The sequence below is a fragment of the Erythrolamprus reginae genome, chromosome 1, assembly GCF_031021105.1.
Source record: "Erythrolamprus reginae isolate rEryReg1 chromosome 1, rEryReg1.hap1, whole genome shotgun sequence".
Lineage (NCBI taxonomy): Eukaryota > Metazoa > Chordata > Lepidosauria > Squamata > Dipsadidae > Erythrolamprus > Erythrolamprus reginae.
In genome coordinates, this window is record NC_091950.1 from 131,045,880 (window position 1) to 131,066,122 (window position 20,243).

The following is a 20,243-nucleotide window of genomic DNA, read 5'->3' on the forward strand; positions in this document are numbered from 1 at the left end:
ATTACTTCCATTCCACATTCTTCCCTAGAATTAGCTATCTCATTGTCAAGGAGATGTGTTATTTTAAAAGGCTACCTAGAGTCCAGGTAGACAAATTTGAATCTTGCTCACTTCTTTGCTTGCCATAATGTCGGAAATGTTTGCATTTTTTTTTTGGATTTTGCACACAAGAAAATTGTGTATGTTTTCAATCAATAGATGATACCTAGTGATGAGATTTCTAAGAGAAAACTAGCTTAAAGCTCCAGCCACAGAAATCGGTGATCACCCTATGTTGAAAGGCAGATGAGAATGGGAACACTGCTTTTGATAACATCCCATTCCTCCCGAAGACTTAAATTCATAGTTTGGATGCATTCCTACATATATTTATTTCCAGGTTTTATTCTTCTTATAACAAAAAGCCTGCCTGTGCAGTTAAATAAATAAGTAATAACAAAACAAAATATAATAATGCACAACAAAACCTCTCTAAAGCTTATAAAGCTGATGCAATATTAATATACCTTTAAACCTCAACAATTAAGACATCATAGTCCAGTAAGAAGGTCAATTTTGAACTCCATTCCTAGTTTGGAAGTAGGGACAATTCTCATCTAAAGCCAGTGCACTTACCATACTTCTTTCTGGAAATAACACTGTACAGTACTTCCAACGTGGCCTTGCCTTAACTACATCCCTCTGGATTACTATGACCTCCTTTGTAGGGAGGCACTGATTTTGAATAGGATTCAGAAATTTCAATGAGTTCAGAATACTGCTTTTAAACTACTGACTGGGAATGACTGGAGGGAATATGTAAAATCTCTTGTTAAAATAACTCCACTGCCAATTATCTGTGGTGGGGGACGTAAGACATTATAACCTATGTCATGCACCTAGGCAATTTGAAAAGCGTTATTCCTCTTTCGAAGCTTTTGATATTCTGCCTGGTGAGCTTCAAGATATACTGTATATACCGTATCTCTCTTTCTCTCTCTCTCTCCCTCTCTCTCTGTGTGTATGCACTAAATACCCGTGCTTCGCTATGAAACTATGTGATGGGACTTGATAAATGGACACTTAAAGCTTGAAAATTAATGAGTAGTTTAAAAGGGACTGTATTATTTAGTTAGAGAAGGTAAGTTAAGTTTCTGTTATAGATGAAGACATTATTTGCATAGCATAGATTTTAAATTTTTCATTCAGATGAATTGTTCAGGGCCTCCCTGTAAATAACATTCCTGGTTTTGCTCTCTGGCTGGAGGATGATCAGGTTGTCAGGTGACATGACTCTGGAGCATGCCACATAGAATTGGCCATGGGAGAAACTGGCAGCTTCCCTTACTTGTCTTTTCCTAGTCGCATATGTAAATCTTTTCAATTTTTTTTGCCTCTTTTCCTTTTAACTGGTATTACAGTAGAAAGGGCAGATTTATCTGAACTTAGGAGGAAAATAAGGGTGGAAATCCAGCATCCATTGGTATTCATCTGGCTAGCGTCCTGTTAGTGTGTGAGAGAGTTGAAGGGTGTTTGGAAACTCAAACAGTATTTGCTGTTTGAGCAAGAAAGAGAAAGGAAGGGGCTGCATGGCTTAGCTCAACTGTTCTGTAGTAAAACTGCTTGCTGCTGTGAAAGCAAAAGCGAAACTAAAACTCCTCTGCTTGTGTTTAGCATTTGGATCAGATTTATTTTTGGGTGGAAAGGGGGGAGTAGAACTCCTTGGTATCAGAGCTTGTTAATAATAATTATATAAGAAATACTCATGCTCCGATGGTCATTTTGAAAAATTCTTTCTTAGTGATCATCTAGAAGGCAAGAGGAACATACGTGGCAAGTTTCAAGTTTGTACGCTTTACGGTTCTGGAAGTTTCCTGATTAATGAGTGAGTGTTTTTCACACACACACCACACATATATAGATAGATTTTGATGGGAATGCAAGTTATTCTTCAAGCAACTTTATCTGCTGAGATGACTTTTAGTGTTCAATTGTTTTTATATTTAATGTTTTAATTCTGCCTTATTTATCTTTAAATTTGAATTTTATTTCCCATTTCGCCTTTATAAATTGTAAAACATGGTAATGAAGCATACAAGATCTTCATACATTTTATATATCTGCCCATGGTTACAATTCTTTTGTTCGTTGCTAGTAAACCTGGGAAAACTCTGTAATTCAAATTCCCCTAAAAATTAACAATGGATATATTCATTAGTCTCCCAAAGTCAGTAAAATAAATAAAATCAGTAAAAATAAATAAACAAAACATCAATATTGTGGGGAAGGAACTTGTTCTTAAATCTTAAATGATATTTGATTATAATACTTCTTTTAGGTTTGAGAAATATACTCCTTTTCAAATTCAAGAGCAGATCTTCCCAGCTTGATGTCCTCGTAGATATATTTTAACTTTCATTTAAAAGCTACCGAACTAGGGAATTCTGCTTTATAGAAATGTAAGGAACAATAAGAGTTCTATTAATTTATCAATTGTGGAGTTGACACATTTGGCAAGACTTGTCAAAGTAACTGTCAATACATCCATGGTTTTACTGAGTGATGTTGAAAGAGTCATTCAATAATCTGTTTTTGTTGATTTGACTGGTCTATTCCACACATTAAGATGTTCAATGGCTTCCCACTCCCAATGTACAGTGTTTTCCCCAAAATAAGACCCTGTCTTATATATTTTTTGAACCCTTAAATAAGCCCTTGGCCTTATTACCCTGCACTGAAAAGCCCAATTAGGCTTATTACTAGGGGATGTCTTATTTTAGGGGAGACAGGGTACTATATTATTCTTTAATATGATATAAGCCACTCAGAGTCACTGTATGTAAGTTGCTCTGCCATATAAATTTGTTTAATAATAAATAAGTATCAATGAATAATACCTACAAATATTTTTTATTTTCATAAACGTCATGCAGCTTTAAAACGTGGGGATGTTCTATCAACTTCAAGATGGCTATTTCCCGTTCCACCTAGAAGAGAAAAGAAGGATACAAGATATTAAAATCGATGCCCTAGATTATATGGCAATGTTCTGTCAACCATCTTTCACTAATTCAGTAATAAAACAATGTAGAAAATAGATATTCAGGAAACATGCCCAGCTGACCAACCCCCCCCCAAACCCCTAATGGTATTTGCTTATTTTCTATTAAAATTATGCTAATATTCATTCTAATGTATATAAGGTTTAGTCATATAACAAAAACAAGAGAGTCTTAAAGCATAAGCTGTAATAATAATAATAATAATAATAATAATAATAATAATAATAATAACAACAAGAAGAAGTTGGAAGGGACCTTGGAGGTCTTCTAGTCCAACCCCCTGATTAGGCAGAAAACCCTACACTACTTCAGACAGATGGATATCCAACTTTTCTTGGTGCAGTCACAACTTCTGGAGGCAAGCTGTTCCACTGATTAATTGTTCTAACCATCAGGAAATTTCTCCTTAGTTCTAAGTTGATTCTCTCCTTGGTTAATTTCTACCCATTGCTTCTTGTCCTACTCTCAGGTGGTTTGGAGAATCGCCTAACTCCCTCTTCTTTGTGGTAACCCCTTTTAGGAAATAAATTTTGTAAATTTTGTAAATTGTATTATTAATTAGCAATAAAGTATAGACAACAACAATAATGTACAGGTAAATAATTGTATCATATTTACAGAAATAATTATGATTCCCATGGTAAATGTTCTTTCAGTAACCACAATGTTTCCATACATTTAAAGACTTAGAGCAGTGGTCCCCAACGTTTTTTCCACCAGGGACCAGTTTCAGCAAGGCAATTTTTCTATGGCCCGGTAGGGGCGGAAAGGGGTGTGGTTGGGGGCGGGATTAAGCATGGGGGTGCTGGTCCTTCCCGCCCCTCTTTCCCGCCATCGCCCTGTGGACGGCAGAACCTGCCTCCCAAACCCTCTTGCCCGGCGGCAGGTGAAGCGCTGGAGGGAGGGGGTCAGGCCGGCCCTCCTGCCTCCCCCCCCAGCCAAAAACGCAAAGGCATGCCACGGCAGAAGCCAAAAGAGGCTTGAGCCTCCTGGTCCTTCCCGCCCCTCTGTCCCGTCCATCGCCCTGTGGCCGGCAGAACCTGCCTCCCGAGGCCTCTTTCCCAGTGGGAGATGAAGCACTGGAGGGAGGGAGCGGCGGTAGGAGGACTGGCAGCTGCTGACTCCACGGACCGGTGCAACATGCCCCGCGGCCCGGTACTGGTCCACGGCCCGGTGGTTGGGGACCCCTGACTTAGAGCATTGAGTCTGTTTTACATAATGATCCAAAGTATAAATGGTTCATGAACTGCTGAACTCACAGTTCCCCTGGATATTCTGTGATACCTTAACAGAATTCAAAGCACTATCCATTGGAGAATAATCTGAGGCCATAACTGAGATTTTCTGCATTTTTAACTAATTCTGAATTCACTAACTCTTGTTTCTCATTGTCAGAGAATATTTTAAAAATGCAAATTATAAATCATAACTAGAAGTTTCATAGTGTATTTTCCCCACGCAAGGAAAGCACATGCATGTCTATGATCGTTCAAATCAACAAAAAGACTTCAATACCTCAAAAATCCTCAAAAAAAATGACATTCTTTCATGCATGATATAAAAACGAGTTGCTGGAATACTGTATTAAATCTCAAACACTACATGAGGTGTGGATTAGTCATAAAATAGGATACCCTGTTAAGTAAAGTGTAATTATATGAATGAATTATTTCTGTGCTCATTTTTTGAACAAATATGATTTTCTTCATTATTGAATGTACTGTACTTAATCTTATAGTCAAGTCATGAATGGTAGATATTACAGAATAAATTAATAAACAATAATGAAGGGTTAATAAGTTGTCCTTAATTTTAAAGAAATTTATGTGCCAGGCTATTTCAGGAAACAAGACATTACAATGAAAGATATAGAGAGATTGGGAATTTTTGAGAAAATTTATGTAATATTATTGTAATACCTATATTCATGGAGGGGACCAAAATCTGTCAGACCTTGATAAATGATTATGGCATTGAAATAACCATCAATTGTAGCCCTTAGGGGTGAGACCCAGTCAGGTAGCAAACAGTACAAGGTATAATAAAACTAGAATTTTATTGATACAAATGACAGTTTCTTGAAAGCCTGAGAGAGTTTTCTTCACCTCCTTCTTATATCAAAAAGAATCAAAACAAGATAATCTTAACTTTCTTTGTCTCACCGTCATGTTTATTTGGGCTAAGCTCATGCTTTCTCAATGGCTGCCATATATTTTCTTCAAGGCAATCTTCTTACTCCTCTACATCAACGAAGATGAGGTAGGTTAACACTGCAAATAAGAGAGACCTGGAGTGGAGGACGAAGATGTTCAAAGCCCCATCTTCCATTCCACCAAGGTTCATCTCAAAAACTGCTTCCCAAGATTCCTCTGTTATTTGGCCAATCACAAGGAGGACTGTTTGGAATGTACATTCTGAATTATGGTGAAATGCTTACATTGCTAAAATAAAACTTTTAAAATATATTGATAGTCCCCTGGAATTGCTGGATGGTGTTTGCCGATCTTGTTCCATTTGTATATAAAATATTTTTTTAAATTCCACAGCAGAGGGCAAGCCTCCCATGGCATAGATAACAGAATTCTAAACAAATCCAGTAATATAATACTATACCTTTGGTAATTTTCTCTGCTGAATAAGGTGCTCTAAATTAATTCTGCATTGCCTCTTTCATTGTTACATAACTGGAGCAACTGAGGATGGTTGGTATACTTATATAAGAATAAACCACTAATGCTTTAATCACAGTCTGATGAACTGAGAAGTAAGGCTATACAAATGAACAACAGACTATTAAAGTCAGCAGCTAATATAGAAATAGAAAAAAAACCACCCCATGAACTCTGAATCCAACTAATACTCTTGCTAATCTGCCTTTTTTCCCCCATACAATTTTCTGTATCAGAATAACCTGTATGAAATTAGAGACATCAAAACAGATTGGATGCCATTTGAACAAAATAGTTGAATTCTGTCTCAGTAGCCAAACAGAAGAATCTGGTTGAACTCTTGTACATTGTATTTCTAAAATTAAAAGCCAAGTACAGCCTGTTACATCTTGATAGAGATAGAAATATTAATTTACTCTGGTGATACAAACCTATTTATTCATTTAATTATATGTAGAAAATATTTTAAAAATCTTCAATATATCACAATGTAGAACTCTAAAAACTTAGGAGCTATAACCTTCTAATCTAACAGATACACCTTGAGATATTCTAAGGTGTGGCAACTTTGAACTTCTTCCTCACTCCTACATCTAACACAGGACTTCAGAGTCTCTTAATTTGGGTTTCTCTTTGAAATGTGCTATTGTGCACACATGAGTGCCCGCATCCATAATACAATGCCCACCTATCCCTCTGCACACATGCATGTGATCCCTGTGCTGCCTCATCCCCTTTGCATGCACACACGATCCCTTCACTCCCAAGCTTCATGTGGGCCCAATAGGCCCATTTTTCACACACACCCCAAGCTACAGAGGCTTTCTTAGAGACTGGGCAGGGTGAAAACACTCTCTCCTGCCCCCCGGAGGCCCCTCGGAGGTAAAACAAATGCCCTCCAGAGCTTCTGTGCAAGCCAAAAATCAGCTGGCTGGCGTGCACATCTACACTGGAGCTGGACTAGAGCAATGGCTTGCGTATCGGCAGATATGGCTCTGCGTGCCACCTGTGGCATGCGGGCCATAGGTTCACCATCATGTCCTAGTGCACATTTCATTGCATTGTGTTAATAAAAATTTCACAACAATAAAATTTGCTTATTTTATCTGCAATAATTCTGGGAATAAAGTTAGGATAAGATATGATTTCTCTCAAAAGCGTATAGAACAGGGGTGGGCTGCTACCCACACCGGCGGGGGGAGGAATGCAGTGGGGTAGCAAAAATGGGGCTCCACCCCAGAGAACCCAATTTGCACTGAAAGATGTTGAAAGAAAATGCAAGGTGTCCTGCATAAGCCACACCCACAGTGTGGTGGTAAACGTTTTGGTACCCCTTCACTGGTATAGAGGATTAAATCGGAAAATAATTATGAAGCTTTGAATTTGGTTTTATCACATCTTAAATCAAAATATATTTTTTTTGCTTTTTGCCAATTGCATATTGTATATGATTTTAAATTCTTAACTTTCTGTTTAAAATATCTTAAATTCAAAGAAGAAAGTGAAACTCAGCAAGCTTCAAATGAACCCCACTGTTTTGAAAGTCTCCATTATTCATAAAGTGGTTAAACTCAATATTGAATGTAATTAGAAAGTGAGCATCAGTCCCTATTAGAAGCTCTGCCACTTCTGAGAACAAAAAGGTAATCTCCATCAGCTCTTGGAATTCAAACCCATGGGAGACCTGTTTTATGGTGCCATTCAGAGCACTGTTGGATGATCTCCTATTTTTTCCTCCACAGGGCTTTCAAGGAATAGTTTACTCCTTGATCTTCTTTTTCAAAACAGTCACTTTCTCCTCACTTGTAATCACCCATGACTCACACCAGACGGCCAGATTGGGCTCAGCCAACTGGAAGACCAGAGATATTTAGAATATCGGTTACTTTTATTATCAGGTTTTAAAAACAACTATATAATAATATACTAATTGGAAAAATGGAATCCTAGCGCATATTCACAGCAGAGGATTGATAAAAGCTGCAAATGGACCCTAGACAGAACTAAAGAACAAGGCAGAAAAGAGTTATAATGGCTAAGCTAGCTTTAACTTTTTCTTACTTAAAGAAACATAGAAACATAGAAGACTGATGGCAGAAAAAGACCTCATGGTCCATCTAGTCTGCCCTTATACTATTTCCTGTATTTTATCTTACAATGGATATATGTTTATCCCAGGCATGTTTAAATTCAGTTACTGTGGATTTACCAACCACGTCTGCTGGAACTTTGTTCCAAGGATCTACTAGTCTTCCAGTAAAATAATATTTTCTCATGTTGCTTTTGATCTTTCCCCCAACTAACTTCAGATTGTGTCCCCTTGTTCTTGTGTTCACTTTCCTATTAAAAACACTTCCCTCCTGAACCTTATTTAACCCTTTAACATATTTAAATGTTTCGATCGTTTCCCCCCTTTTCCTTCTGTCCTTTTTAAAACACTGGACTGAGTTATGAATATCTCAGAAAAGATACAGAATTCAATGGGAAAATTATTACACAATGAGATAAACTAACCTGTTACCACACCTAAAGAAATGGAACAATGGAAGTCCACTAAATTGAAATTACCAAAATAGAAATACAAAAGACAAATTAAGGAAAAGATCTGGAGTTGAAACAGCTGCAACAGGAAATCCTGAATAATGTCTCTTTATGGGATGTAAAAAGCAGATTGGCAAAAACTTTCAAGACTCCCTTTGAATGCCAAATATTAATGAAAGATCAAATCCTGCAATACCATTGGAAGATCAAGATTGTGAAGAGCAAAAAGAAGAAATGCAAAGTTTGATTATTTGAACAGGAATAAACTATTTATTTAATATTTCTGGCAACTGCTAATGAACATTTTATTGAACCAGGACTCTGAAAAGATTTCAGAACTGCATAGAGACAAAAAAAATGAGGTTGCGGGGAGAATATTTTGTTTAATTTGCAATTTTAAAAGAGGAATTTTGATGGAATAGAAATTTGTTTTAAAAAATGACAAAGGGGCCCTAAATGTCCACATTCTTTGTTGATCTTAGACAAAATCAAGTGCTTCCCTAACTCTTCACCAATCATCTGGCACAGGGGTGTCAAATTCAAGGCCCACAGACTGGATCCAGCCCATGTGGTGCTTAGATCTGGTCCTTGGACACTGGAAACGGAAGAAAGGAAGGATATTATAGTGAGAGTGAGGGAGGGCCAGAGGGAAGTCTTGCCTTAGTACTTGGCCACAACAGGTGCCCCCAACACGAGTGATATTGAAGTGGCCACACTCACTCTAGCCATGCTTATCCCAGCCATATACATACACCCCAAGTCAAACACCACCCTGATATGGCCTCGATAGAATTGAGTTTGATACACCCAATCTGGCATATTTTATAGCATCCCATTTTGGAAGCGAATCACCTGGGTCAAAGCGTATTTTCCTCCAACAGAACATATAGTACTTAAAAATAAAAATGAACAAGAAGAAGGTTTCTTCATGTGCATACTGAAAAAGAAAAAAAAACCATAGAAAATCACTGACAAAGGAATCTGGCTAATATTATATCTGACCAAAACAACATTAGGAACTTTATTTTATCTTTGCCTCTCAGCATATTGAAGAGTCGTTAATTTTAAAAAGCCTCTCCTGCTGATGGCTGTGGCATCATGTCAACCTTAAATGAGTGATGTGATGCTATAGTTCTTTCAGGGTACTTCTGAGTTACTGTCTAAAAGCCTGAGATGAATAGGCACGCAAAAGCAAGATTTATGGCTTCAGTCATTTAAGCCCCAGTTATAACATTTTAAAATTTATTTGCACGAGAAAAAAGAAAAAGAGAAGATAAAGTAATCAAACATACCATTTCATGTTTTTAATTAAAATATTCCACTTTTTTCATTATAGCTTTGAGTATTTACAAATCAATACCAAGATTACTTCTTTTACTTCTAGTTTAATTTTCCCCTAATCTAAACATTTTATTGCCTAAACTGTAAAGTGCTTCATTAAAAAAAATAACTTGTATTTCGCTGCAGAGATGCAACTTGAAATAGCCTGTTTCTCCGAAATTTTCAGTTCACCAGTATACTACAAATACACATATTAAAAACGAAGTGTCTCTGGACTAATAAAGTAACAAGTCTTGATCTTTAATTTGAACTTTAATCTGATAATTGAGTACAAAATTTAAAAAAATGAAATACTGTACCCAAGCAAAGCCTCTGAATGAAGAAATTTCATATTGGTTTTGCAAATTACTAAGTAAGTGAATCTATGTACAGTGGTACCTCTACCTAAGAACGCCCCTACTTACAAACTTTTCCAGATAAGAACCGGGTGTTCAAGATTTTTTTGCCTCTTCTCAAGAACCATTTCCCACTTACAAACCCGAACCTCCAAAACTGTAACCAGAAAAGGCAGGGAGAAGCCTCCGTGGGACCTCTCTAGGAATCTCCTGGGAGGAAACAGGGTTGGAAAAGGTGGGGAGAAGCCTCTGTGGGGTCTACGAGGACTTGGGGTGTCTTACAACATGTCTGTACATCTAATGTACAATCAGACAGCACAAATTTGAAAGCCACATTTTTCTTTATCAACTGAGGGCCACAGGGGAAAGGACAATGTAATGCTGATATCATCAGACAAAACCAGGCTGAAATGTTTATATTTTTCCACGGTGGAAATTGGCTGGATATGTTATGCCTATCAGTAGATTAATTTATTTATAAGATACCTTCTCTTTTGTATTTCTCACCCAGACCCTGCTGAAAACCACATCACTTTCTGATGCTTTGCAACCAATTTCCATTGGCATAATCTTTGGGGTCTCCAGAGATCACAATAAAGAGCTTTGAACTGTTAATATCTAATGTTTTCTTTTTTACAAACTGGGAAGGAACTGAAAATTCCTATGCTTGGAGAAAAAGAAACTGAATATGGGAAAGAGAGAGAGAGGGATGAAAGGAAAGTGGAGCGATTATCTGGTTGATGCTTGTCTGCTTGCTAGTTCTGGCAAACACCTTCTCAATGGGATAAGATTGGGATTGTATGTTTCTGGCAGAGACGAGATCATTTTCTCATGGCCTGAAAAGAAAGCTGCCCTTGTGGCAAGTTACTGATGAAGTTATTATTGAAAGGGAAACTCCAAAGGAGACTGCCTGTTTGGAATTCCCTGAGAGATCCTTTTGGGCCAAATATGCAATCCTGGGAGTAGTTGGTAGTTTGAGGGAGATCCCTCCACTTCTTTTAACCTCCATTTAATTCTCTTTTTAACAGTTTAATTCTATTTTTTCACCGCTGTATGTTTTTTACTAATTGCCCAGAGTCACTTAAGTACAATGGGCAATTTATAAATGTGGTAAATACAATATTAATTGAAAATATTTCCTTTTTTTCACAATCTCCAAACTATGGCTGGAGTGGAATTTGAGAAAATAAACACATCCTTCTTAACTTGGACGTCTGGTTTTTAAAGACAGCAATAATCCCCAAGTTGCCTTCAGGAAGGGATGCAGAATCATTGGTATGCTGTTAAACTGTGGCTGTCAGTGGTGAGTTTTTCAATTAGTGCAGTCATTTACTTAATGGAATAAAATAAATCAAACACCACCTGGGTGTTTAACAAACCCCAGGCAACTTAAGTGTCTGAAATGTGAAATATTTTCAGTTGTTTCAGCTACAACTCACAATGTCTAGAGCTTTTAAGAATCAGATTAATCCTAGGGTCTTTCTGTATTGCAAGGTTGGGGAGTTCTGTCCAGCTATCTTTGAACTGCAGTGAACAATATCAGTATAACATTTGCTGTTGTCCCATATAACTTTCATTGTAGCTTTACTGTAGCTTTATTAAATACAGTTTTATTGCTGTCTTTAAAAACCAGAGGTCCAAGTTAGGAGGGATGTGTTTATTTTCCCAAATTCCACTCCAGCCATATTTTAAAAAAAAGAAAAGAAAGGTTTGAAAAGCATATTTTCAATTAATATTTCATTTAGCACATTTCTAAATTGCCCGGTGTTATAGTAAAAAGCATACAGTGATGTATAGAAATAGAATTAAACTATTAAAAAACAGAATTAAATGGAGGTTACAAATTAAAAGGTAAAGAAGTCCAATCACCAACCACCCCCACCTCCCCAATACCACCCATATTGAACAGGTAGCAAGCATTGCCAAATACTGTGAGGCCGTCCTTAGGCCAGGGGTGTCAGACATGGATCATTGCATTGTCATCATGTGACATATCGCGATTCTCCCCTTCATTAAACCAGGGGTGGGCATGGCCAGTGCATGATGCATCCAGCCCACAGCCCTGAGTTTGACACCCCTACACCTTAGGCATTTGAGCTGCTGTGGCCCAGTGGTTAAAATGCAGTACTGCAGGATATTTCTGCTGAGTGCCAGCTGCTTGACTCAGATTTCCATCCTTCCAAGGTCGATAAAATGAGGACCCAGATTTTTAGGGGCATTATGCTGACTCTGTAAAGCAGCGGTGGGTTGTTTCCGGACCGGTTCTTACAATTGGTAGCACTGGCGGCGGGAGGCAAAAGCTTCACATGTGCAAACTGGTAGCAAAATTATTTACAACTCACCACTTCAGTAAACCGCTTAGAGAGGGGCTTTAAAGCACTGTTAAGCAGTATATAGGTCTAAGTCAATGGTTCTCAACCTGGGGGTCGGGACCCCTTTGGGGGGTGAATGACCATTTCACAGGGGTTGCCTAAGGCCGTGGGAAAAGACAAATTTCCCACAGTGTTAGGAACTAAAGCTTCTATTCCGGCGCCTTGGAACATATTTTTACAATCTGACCAATCAGGCATTTACAATAGGGATGTCCCTCTGACCTTTCTGCCAATCAGCTTAAAGCTCTGTTGGGAGAATTGGTGCTAGACTTATGGTTGGGGGTCACCACAACATGAGGAACTCTATTAAGGGGTCGCGGCATTAGAAAGGTTGAGAACCACTGGTCTAAGTGCTATTGCTATTTTTGCATAAGGAAAAACACCACCACCAATAATTAACAATTAAACAACAGTACAGTCACAGGGTGAGTCAACAGGAAGAACATATCTTGGGGACATGGTAATAGATGTTGCCAGGATATTTTGTACCTTAAAATGCAAGTATTGTAAAAAGCCAGAAAATATAATTCTTCATCATGCATAACTGAATGGAATATTCAATACCGACTAGAATAAAAGAGATGTTTAAAAGCTATTAATAGCTGGAAGGTTACTTCAAGACACAAAGCAATTTTGTTTGCATTTTATCTTGTCTTTATTTTTATAAATAATTCAAGGTGTTGAACATATCCTAATACTCTTTCCTCTTCCTGTTTTTCTCACAACAACCTTGTAAGGTAAAATGGGCTGAGAGAGAATGCCTGGCTCAAAGTTACCCAGCTTGCTTTTATGGTAAGGTGGAACTAGAAACCACAGTCTCCTGGTTTCTAGCGCGGCACATTAACCTCTAGATCAAACTGGCTTGCAGTATTTTCTATTACTAGTAGTTTCCAAATACAGTGGTACCTCTGCTTACAAATTTAATTCGCTCCATGACCAGGTTCACAAGTAGAAAGGTTTGTATGAAGAAGAAATTTTTCCCATAGGAATCAATTATTATCTCCGGGACCGCCATCTGCCGCATGAATCCCACGACCAGTTAGGTCCCACAGAGTCGGCCAATGTTGTTTGGCGGGACCCAGGGGAAGAGCCTTCTCTGTGGCGGCCCCAGCCCTCTGGAACCAACTCCCCCTGGAGATTAGAATTGCCCCCACCCTCCTCGCCTTTCCTAACCTCCTTAAAACCCACCTCTGCCTTCAGGCATGAGGGAACTGAGATATTCCTTCCCCCTAGGCCTTTACAATTTATGCATGGTATGTTTGTGTATATGTTTGGTTTTATAATAAGGGTTTTTAGTTGTTTTAGTATTGGATTGTTACATGCTGTTTTTATCATTGTTAGCCGCCCCGAGTCTACGGAGAGGGGCGACATAAAAATCCAACAAAGAATAATAATATTATTAACCTTTTCTGGCCCTATTTCCTCCCAGGAGATTCCTAGAGAGGCCCCACGAGGCTTCTCCCCGCCTTTTCCATCCCTGTTTCCTCCCAGGAGATTCCTAGAGAGGCCCCACGGAGGCTTCTCCCTGCCTTTTCCTGTTACAGTTTCGGAGGCTCGGGTTTGTAAGTGAAAAATGGTTCTTGAGAAGAGGTAAAAAAACCTTGGACACCCAGTTCTTATCTAGAAAATTTCGTAAGTAGAAGCGTTCTTAGGTAGAGGTACCACTGTACTCTCTATGGTCAGATTCAATCATTATAATTATATTGGATTAAACAAAATAGCATTTCAATTTCAAGTGAATACATAACTTTCATCTAGCATAATACAGATCTTAAAAATCAATTTCTAAGCATGTCCAGCAGTCAAGAAGAGGACTCTCAGCACCAATGTTTCTATTGCAGAATTGGCCCATGCTTTCCTGGTGACTTTTGATTAGTGAATGTTTTCTCTCTGAATTACATTTCATATCTGTGTGTGATAAAATAGTTGAAAAAATTATAATAGTTATCCCACTGGATTCTATTACCTGGGGACTCAGCTCAAATTGCAAAAGCAACATGAGTATAATAAATTTAAAGAGTCTTTTGTCTTTGCTTCTTTCAAATGTAATGCCTACCTGGATTGCAGTTAAGTGAATTTAATACAGAAAGCCAAGAATAATGACAAGATACCTATCCAGATTGCTGTGAAAATTGATATAAAGTTGTTGCAACTCTTCTCCTATTCTGTGGAAATTTTGCAGAGAATTCATGTAATTGAGTAGTTCTACTCAAACCCTTAAAGAACAGCTGTGATTCCTCAATTATTTTTATTGCGGCAAATGTTTGCTTAAGAACACCATTTCACATTTCCAAGGAAACACAAGTGGCTGGTAATTCAGGCCGTAGTAAACCACCAATGACTTGCCTAGGAGAACAGAATGGCAATGCATATCATCAGCAAACCAGGACTGCTGCACCTCTAAATAAAGCTAAATAACTTAACTTTTAAAATATGGATTACCACAGTGAATCCTTCCTGTCCTTTGATGGCATTTTGAATCACTTTTATGTTTTCTTGCAGTTGTTCTGTCTGGGTCCCCCCAGATGCCAACACCAACCAAAAAGAGTATCCAGACACACTGGTAAAAAGCAAAGGCAGTTTATATACTGAAAAGCAAACACAGGTAACAAAAACTGTTCTTACAGACAGGAACACTATGAAGCTTCACCGAGGTTTCACAAAGGCCAGGCAATAAAACAGGATTCTTGCTGGCAAAAACAACGCTGGAGATAAGAAAACCCACGCCTCCCCTAAGTCTTCCAGACTTCTAGGCCACAAGCCAAGATCAGAGACGCCGAGGATCAAAGCAAGGTCACAGGACTCCCAATTGATAACTCTCCACAAGACTGTAAGGGTGGGCCTGCCTTTTCAACCCTGCTGAGGAGAACCACACCCAAACCCAGCTGTTGCCAATTCAGGGATGGAAATACCTTTCTAATTGGCCCCGTCTTTGAGCTGCTCATCGCTGCCTCATGTCTATTATAGCCTGTGCGTCTTCATCCAATGAATCCAGGCTACTAGCTGGGGAGAGCCCCCCCCCGGGGGGTCTCAGGCTGCTCTCCCTCCTCCTCTTCCTGACGTTCCTCTCCCCCATCTGCCTGGTCCTCCCCCTCCTGTTCACTGTCCTCCTCCTCTGGGCATGGATCCGGCAGAGATCCAGCCGGTCCCTGAGGAGCCTCAGGCTGAATCACAACAGCAGTGAGAAACTTAGATACTGCTGTTTGTTCCAAACTGTGAAGGGCAAAAGGAAGCAGAACTGATTGCTTTCATCCAGATAAAATTACAACAGAATAAACTGAATCTCAAACAGTTGAGCCAAAGAGAAGTTCTGGAAGCCTGCAGTTAAGAGAAATCATGAAGCCAAAGCTGCGTAATTAGTCTTAAAAAGACTAATGTATCTGCAACTGTACTTAAGTCTTAAACTCTAAGAATGCTCTCAAGTTCAGAACCCCCCCCCCTTTATACAGGATACAAGTTGAATTAAAATGGATTTAAAGGAGACAGAAAGGGTACTGCTCGGTTTGTGACCTTGCAGGTAACAATTAAATGTTTTTAAGATCTAAGCAGGGAGCTGATTAGTTAAATAAGATGCTTCACTAGCTCTGCTAATGACAGAGTACTAACCCAAGGGCAACTCTGCCTTTAGCAAGAGAAGTGCAAGATCCTCACTTCTGTCTCCCTTCCCAGACCTTTTCCTTGCTAATGTTGGCCTCCTATTACTATAAACTCATTTCCACAGACACACCTCAATGGGAAGGATGGTAATTAACCATTTCTCCATTCAATCTTGTGACCCCTTTGAATGACTGCAAAGGCCTAATGCTTTGATGGGTCTCTCTTTTATTACTGGCAATTTTTATCTTAACTTTCTTTGCAATTTGTGACTGTCTTAGCATAACAAAGATGGAATTACTACACTGCTATGTAATGAAAATGGAACCTACCATTACTTTATTGCACCCTTTGCACATTTGCAACTTAGAAACATAGAAGACTGACAGCAGAAAAAGACCTCATGGTCCATCTAGTCTGCCCTTATACTATTTCCTGTATTTTATCTTAGGATGGATATATGTTTATCCCAGGCATGTTTAAATTCAGTTACTGTGGATTTACCAACCACATCTGCTGGAAGTTTGTTCCAAGCATCTACTACTCTTTCAGTAAAATAATATTTTCTCATGTTGCTTCTGATCTTTGCCCCAACTAACCTCAGATTGTGCCCCCTTGTTATTGTGTTCACGTTCCTATTAAAAACACTTTCCTCCTGAACCTTATTTAACCCTTTAACTTATTTAAATGTTTTGATCATGTCCTCCCCTTCCCTTCTGTCCTCCAGACTATACAGATTGAGTTCATTAAGTCTTTCCTGATAAGTTTTATGCTTAAAACCTTCCACCATTTTTGTAGCCCGTCTTTGGACCCATATCAATATCTTTTTGTAGGTGAGGTCTCCAGAACTGAACACAGTATTCCAAATGTGGTCCCGCCAGTGCTCTATACAGCGGGATCACAATCTTCCTCTTCCTGCTTGTTATACCTCTAGCTATGCAGCTAAGCATTCTACTCACTTTCCCTACCACCTGACTGCACTGTTCACCCATTTTGAAATCACTATCCCTAAATCCTTCTCTTCTGAAGTTTTTGCTAACACAGAACTGCCAATACAATACTCAGATTGAGGATTCCTTTTCCCCAAGTGCATTATTTTACATTTGGAAACATTAAACTGCAGTTTCTATTGCTTTGACCACTTATCTAGTAAAACTAAATCATTTGCCATATTACAGCTGCCTCCAGGAATATCAAGCCTGCCTCTGCCACTTCCTCTTCTCTGAATGACATTCAACTGAAATGCTATTCTTACGATTCAGGAAAAAGATAGGGGGGGGGATCCTCTTCCAATTCATAGAAATTGTTAATTAATTTAAAATTAGGAATTTTTTGTCCAAAGAGATAGATGCGGTCATAAGGTGATCCATTTCCACTCACTCTACTTCAAGAACAATCTGTGCATTTTATGGTGTTTAATCATGTATTCTCAGTCCACCCAGCAGAAGTTATTTCCTTTTCAAGTTCCTGCCTAAATTGCAAAGTAATTGTTATACAGTATTTCAAAATCTCAAAGCTGCTATAGGAAAAACTACAGAGTGCTGCAAGACTCTTCAAAGTATCTGTTAACCTTTTGCCTTATGCTGTACTTGTAGTGGATTTGCAAAACTTTTCTGTTCCTAGACACAAAAAGTACTGAAAAACAGCTTACAACGGGAATTTAAGAAAGATAAATTGATGTTTGGACTGATTCAATGGTCCATCCCATCTTTTTCCCATTGGAAAAAGAACACTATGAAATTAAGAGATGTGATGTCTTGGAATAAATAAAATCAAGCAACTTAATCAAGTTTCAGTGCTAATAAAGGATGTAATGTTATCGCAACAAATGATTTAAGAAAAACGGTTTTGCATTTCAAACTCCACCTTATGTGGTTGTTATGACTGCTGCATGATACAAAATTACATTTGACAGTTTACATTACAATCATAGAAACAGTATGCCTCTATAGAGCAGTCACCTGTAGTGCATGTCTCTTTAAATTGCAAGCAGGAAGCACTGATAAAAACTGACAACAAATGGGATTTTTCATTTGGCATGCAGAATAATCTGCTACCCAATGGTACATAGCAAATTAAACACCTGATATATAGTTCCCTGACTATATTTAGGCGAATTGGGTTCTCTGGAGTGGGGAATAGCTTCTGTTTCCAATAAAATGCCTTCAGCATCTGTGGTGTTGCAAAAGGTATTGATGCTCTATATTGATTTATTTAGTTAGTTTTTACCCACTTATTTTAACCAGATTTTTTAAAATAGAGCTGGAACTAGCTATTTCATCTAACCTATGCATGGAATTACTGAAAGAAAAGGTACAGTAAACTTATATTTCATCATACCTTTAACCGCTTATAATAATTGACTTGCAGGTAGTTCACAACTTATAGCTGTAATTGAGCCCAGAATGATGGTTGTAAGTTGTGATGGTCAAAAAGTGACTTGCCATATGAGCTGGCTTGATTTTAGGACCACCATCTGTTATGCTGTTATGAAGTAGGCACAGAGAGGGAGACATCTGCTTGTTGAACGGGAGTGGGAACAGTGGTGAAATCCATTTTTTTTACTACCGGTTCTGTGGGCGTGACTTGGTGAGTGTGGTGTGGCATGGTGGGTGTGGCAGGGAAAGGATATTGCAAAATCCCCATTCCCACCCCACTCTGGGGCCAGCCAGAGGAGATGTTTGCCGGTTCTTTGAACTACTCAAACTTTCCACTACTGGTTCTCTGAACTACTTAAACTTTCCACTATTGGTTCTCCGAACTACTCAAACTTTCCACTATTGGTTCTCTGAACTACTCAAACTTTCCACTACTGGTTCTTTGAACTACTCAAACTTTCCACTACTGGTTCTCTGAACTACTCAAACTTTCCACTATTGGTTCTCTGAACTACTCAAACTTTCCACTATTGGTTCTCTGAACTACACAAACTTTCCGCTACTGGTTCTCTGAACTACTCAAACTTTCCACTACTGATTCTCTGAACTACCCAAACTTTCCGCTACTGGTTCTCTGAACTACCCAAACTTTCCACTACTGGTTCTCTGAACTACCCAAACTTTCCGCTACTGGTTCTCTGCACTACTCAAACTTTCCACTACTGGTTCTCTGAACTACTCAAACTTTCTGCTACTGGTTCTCCAGAACCTATCAAAATCTGCTGGATTTCACCCCTGGGGAGGGCAGGTAGCTCCCCTCTGTGCAGAAGGAAATGGCAATAGTGGACTACAGGAAAACAAAGCTTCAATCTTTGTTGTTTTTGTTGTTTCCTCCAGCCCAGTAATGCAGTTTCCATCATGCCTGCCAGAGAAACTCCACCCCAAGTAGGGAGGAATCCCTCTGGCAAGCAGCCTTTTCACCATCAAAGATACTGACTGGAAAAGGTTCATCCCAAAATCCAAGCAGAAATTCAAGCTTGGATTTCAGAACAGACCCTTTTCAGTCAGTCAGCTGGCAATGGTTTTATGAAAGCAATTTAGAAAGTTTCTTCTTTGAAAATGTGAACGCGTGTCCTCTATCCTTATGATACAACTTATACAGGTTAAATTGTTAGATACAGTACAAAAATAAAAAGGATACACAATATGTGGAGGGAAATGAGTTTATCTGGAATTTGAAATTTACCCCCCCCCCCCAATTCTGAGTAATAAGATTTAGAGAAGGCAAAGTTTTAAGAATGTGATTTCATGGTTATTTCCAGTCAAAGAATGTGGGGGATTGGGGAAGTCTCTTACTTTTGAAATCCTATGAAAAGGTAAAAGCTGGATGAGTACAAGAGTTCATGTTCTCAACTTTATGGTATTTTACAGTAAGTATAATATTTTGATTTCCTAATAAGGGAACCATGCAATTTTTATTCACCTTTCATGAAAGTAAGAAAAAACACATAGAATAAAGATGTAATACTCAAGTGGTTCAATGACCATGGTCAAGGAAAAGAACACTTCCACCACCCAGGGCTTCTGAGAAAAACTAAAGGATAGCACATACACATTCAAAAACTCAAGTCTGCACTTCTTTTGCTTTCTGCTATTAATGCAGGGGGTAATGGTGGGAAAAGGCAGAAGTCTTCAGCTGAAACTTTGCCAAGTGGGCTCCTATGATTGATGAAGCCAGGTTGACCTAGCTTTATTCCTCTTTCCTAATGGGGCTTTAATAGACTTTGTTACCTGGCAGCTTCCCATACATAAAACATTTCAATTTTTTTTCCTTGTTGGTATCCTAGACCAATATTTCATTTTATTTTTTTACATTCATTGCACCAAACCAGTGGACAGGAGGAAAAGGCTTATATAAAAAGTGTCAACAAAACAAGATAGAGGGGGGGAGAGGGAGGGAGGCAGAGAGAGA

General features: G+C 38.6%; 1 protein-coding gene across 7 annotated transcripts in view; it reads right to left on the reverse strand.

Moving 5' to 3' along the window:
• The window catches only part of BRSK2 (BR serine/threonine kinase 2), a 585,161-nt gene that overhangs the window by 197,277 nt on the left and 367,641 nt on the right, over positions 1-20,243 (reverse strand). For all 7 annotated transcript variants that reach the window (XM_070765086.1, XM_070765110.1, XM_070765119.1 and 4 more), the window contains exon 3: positions 2,881-2,966. In XM_070765086.1, the coding sequence (XP_070621187.1) occupies positions 2,881-2,966 (86 nt within the window). The remainder of the gene's footprint in view (positions 1-2,880; positions 2,967-20,243) is intronic.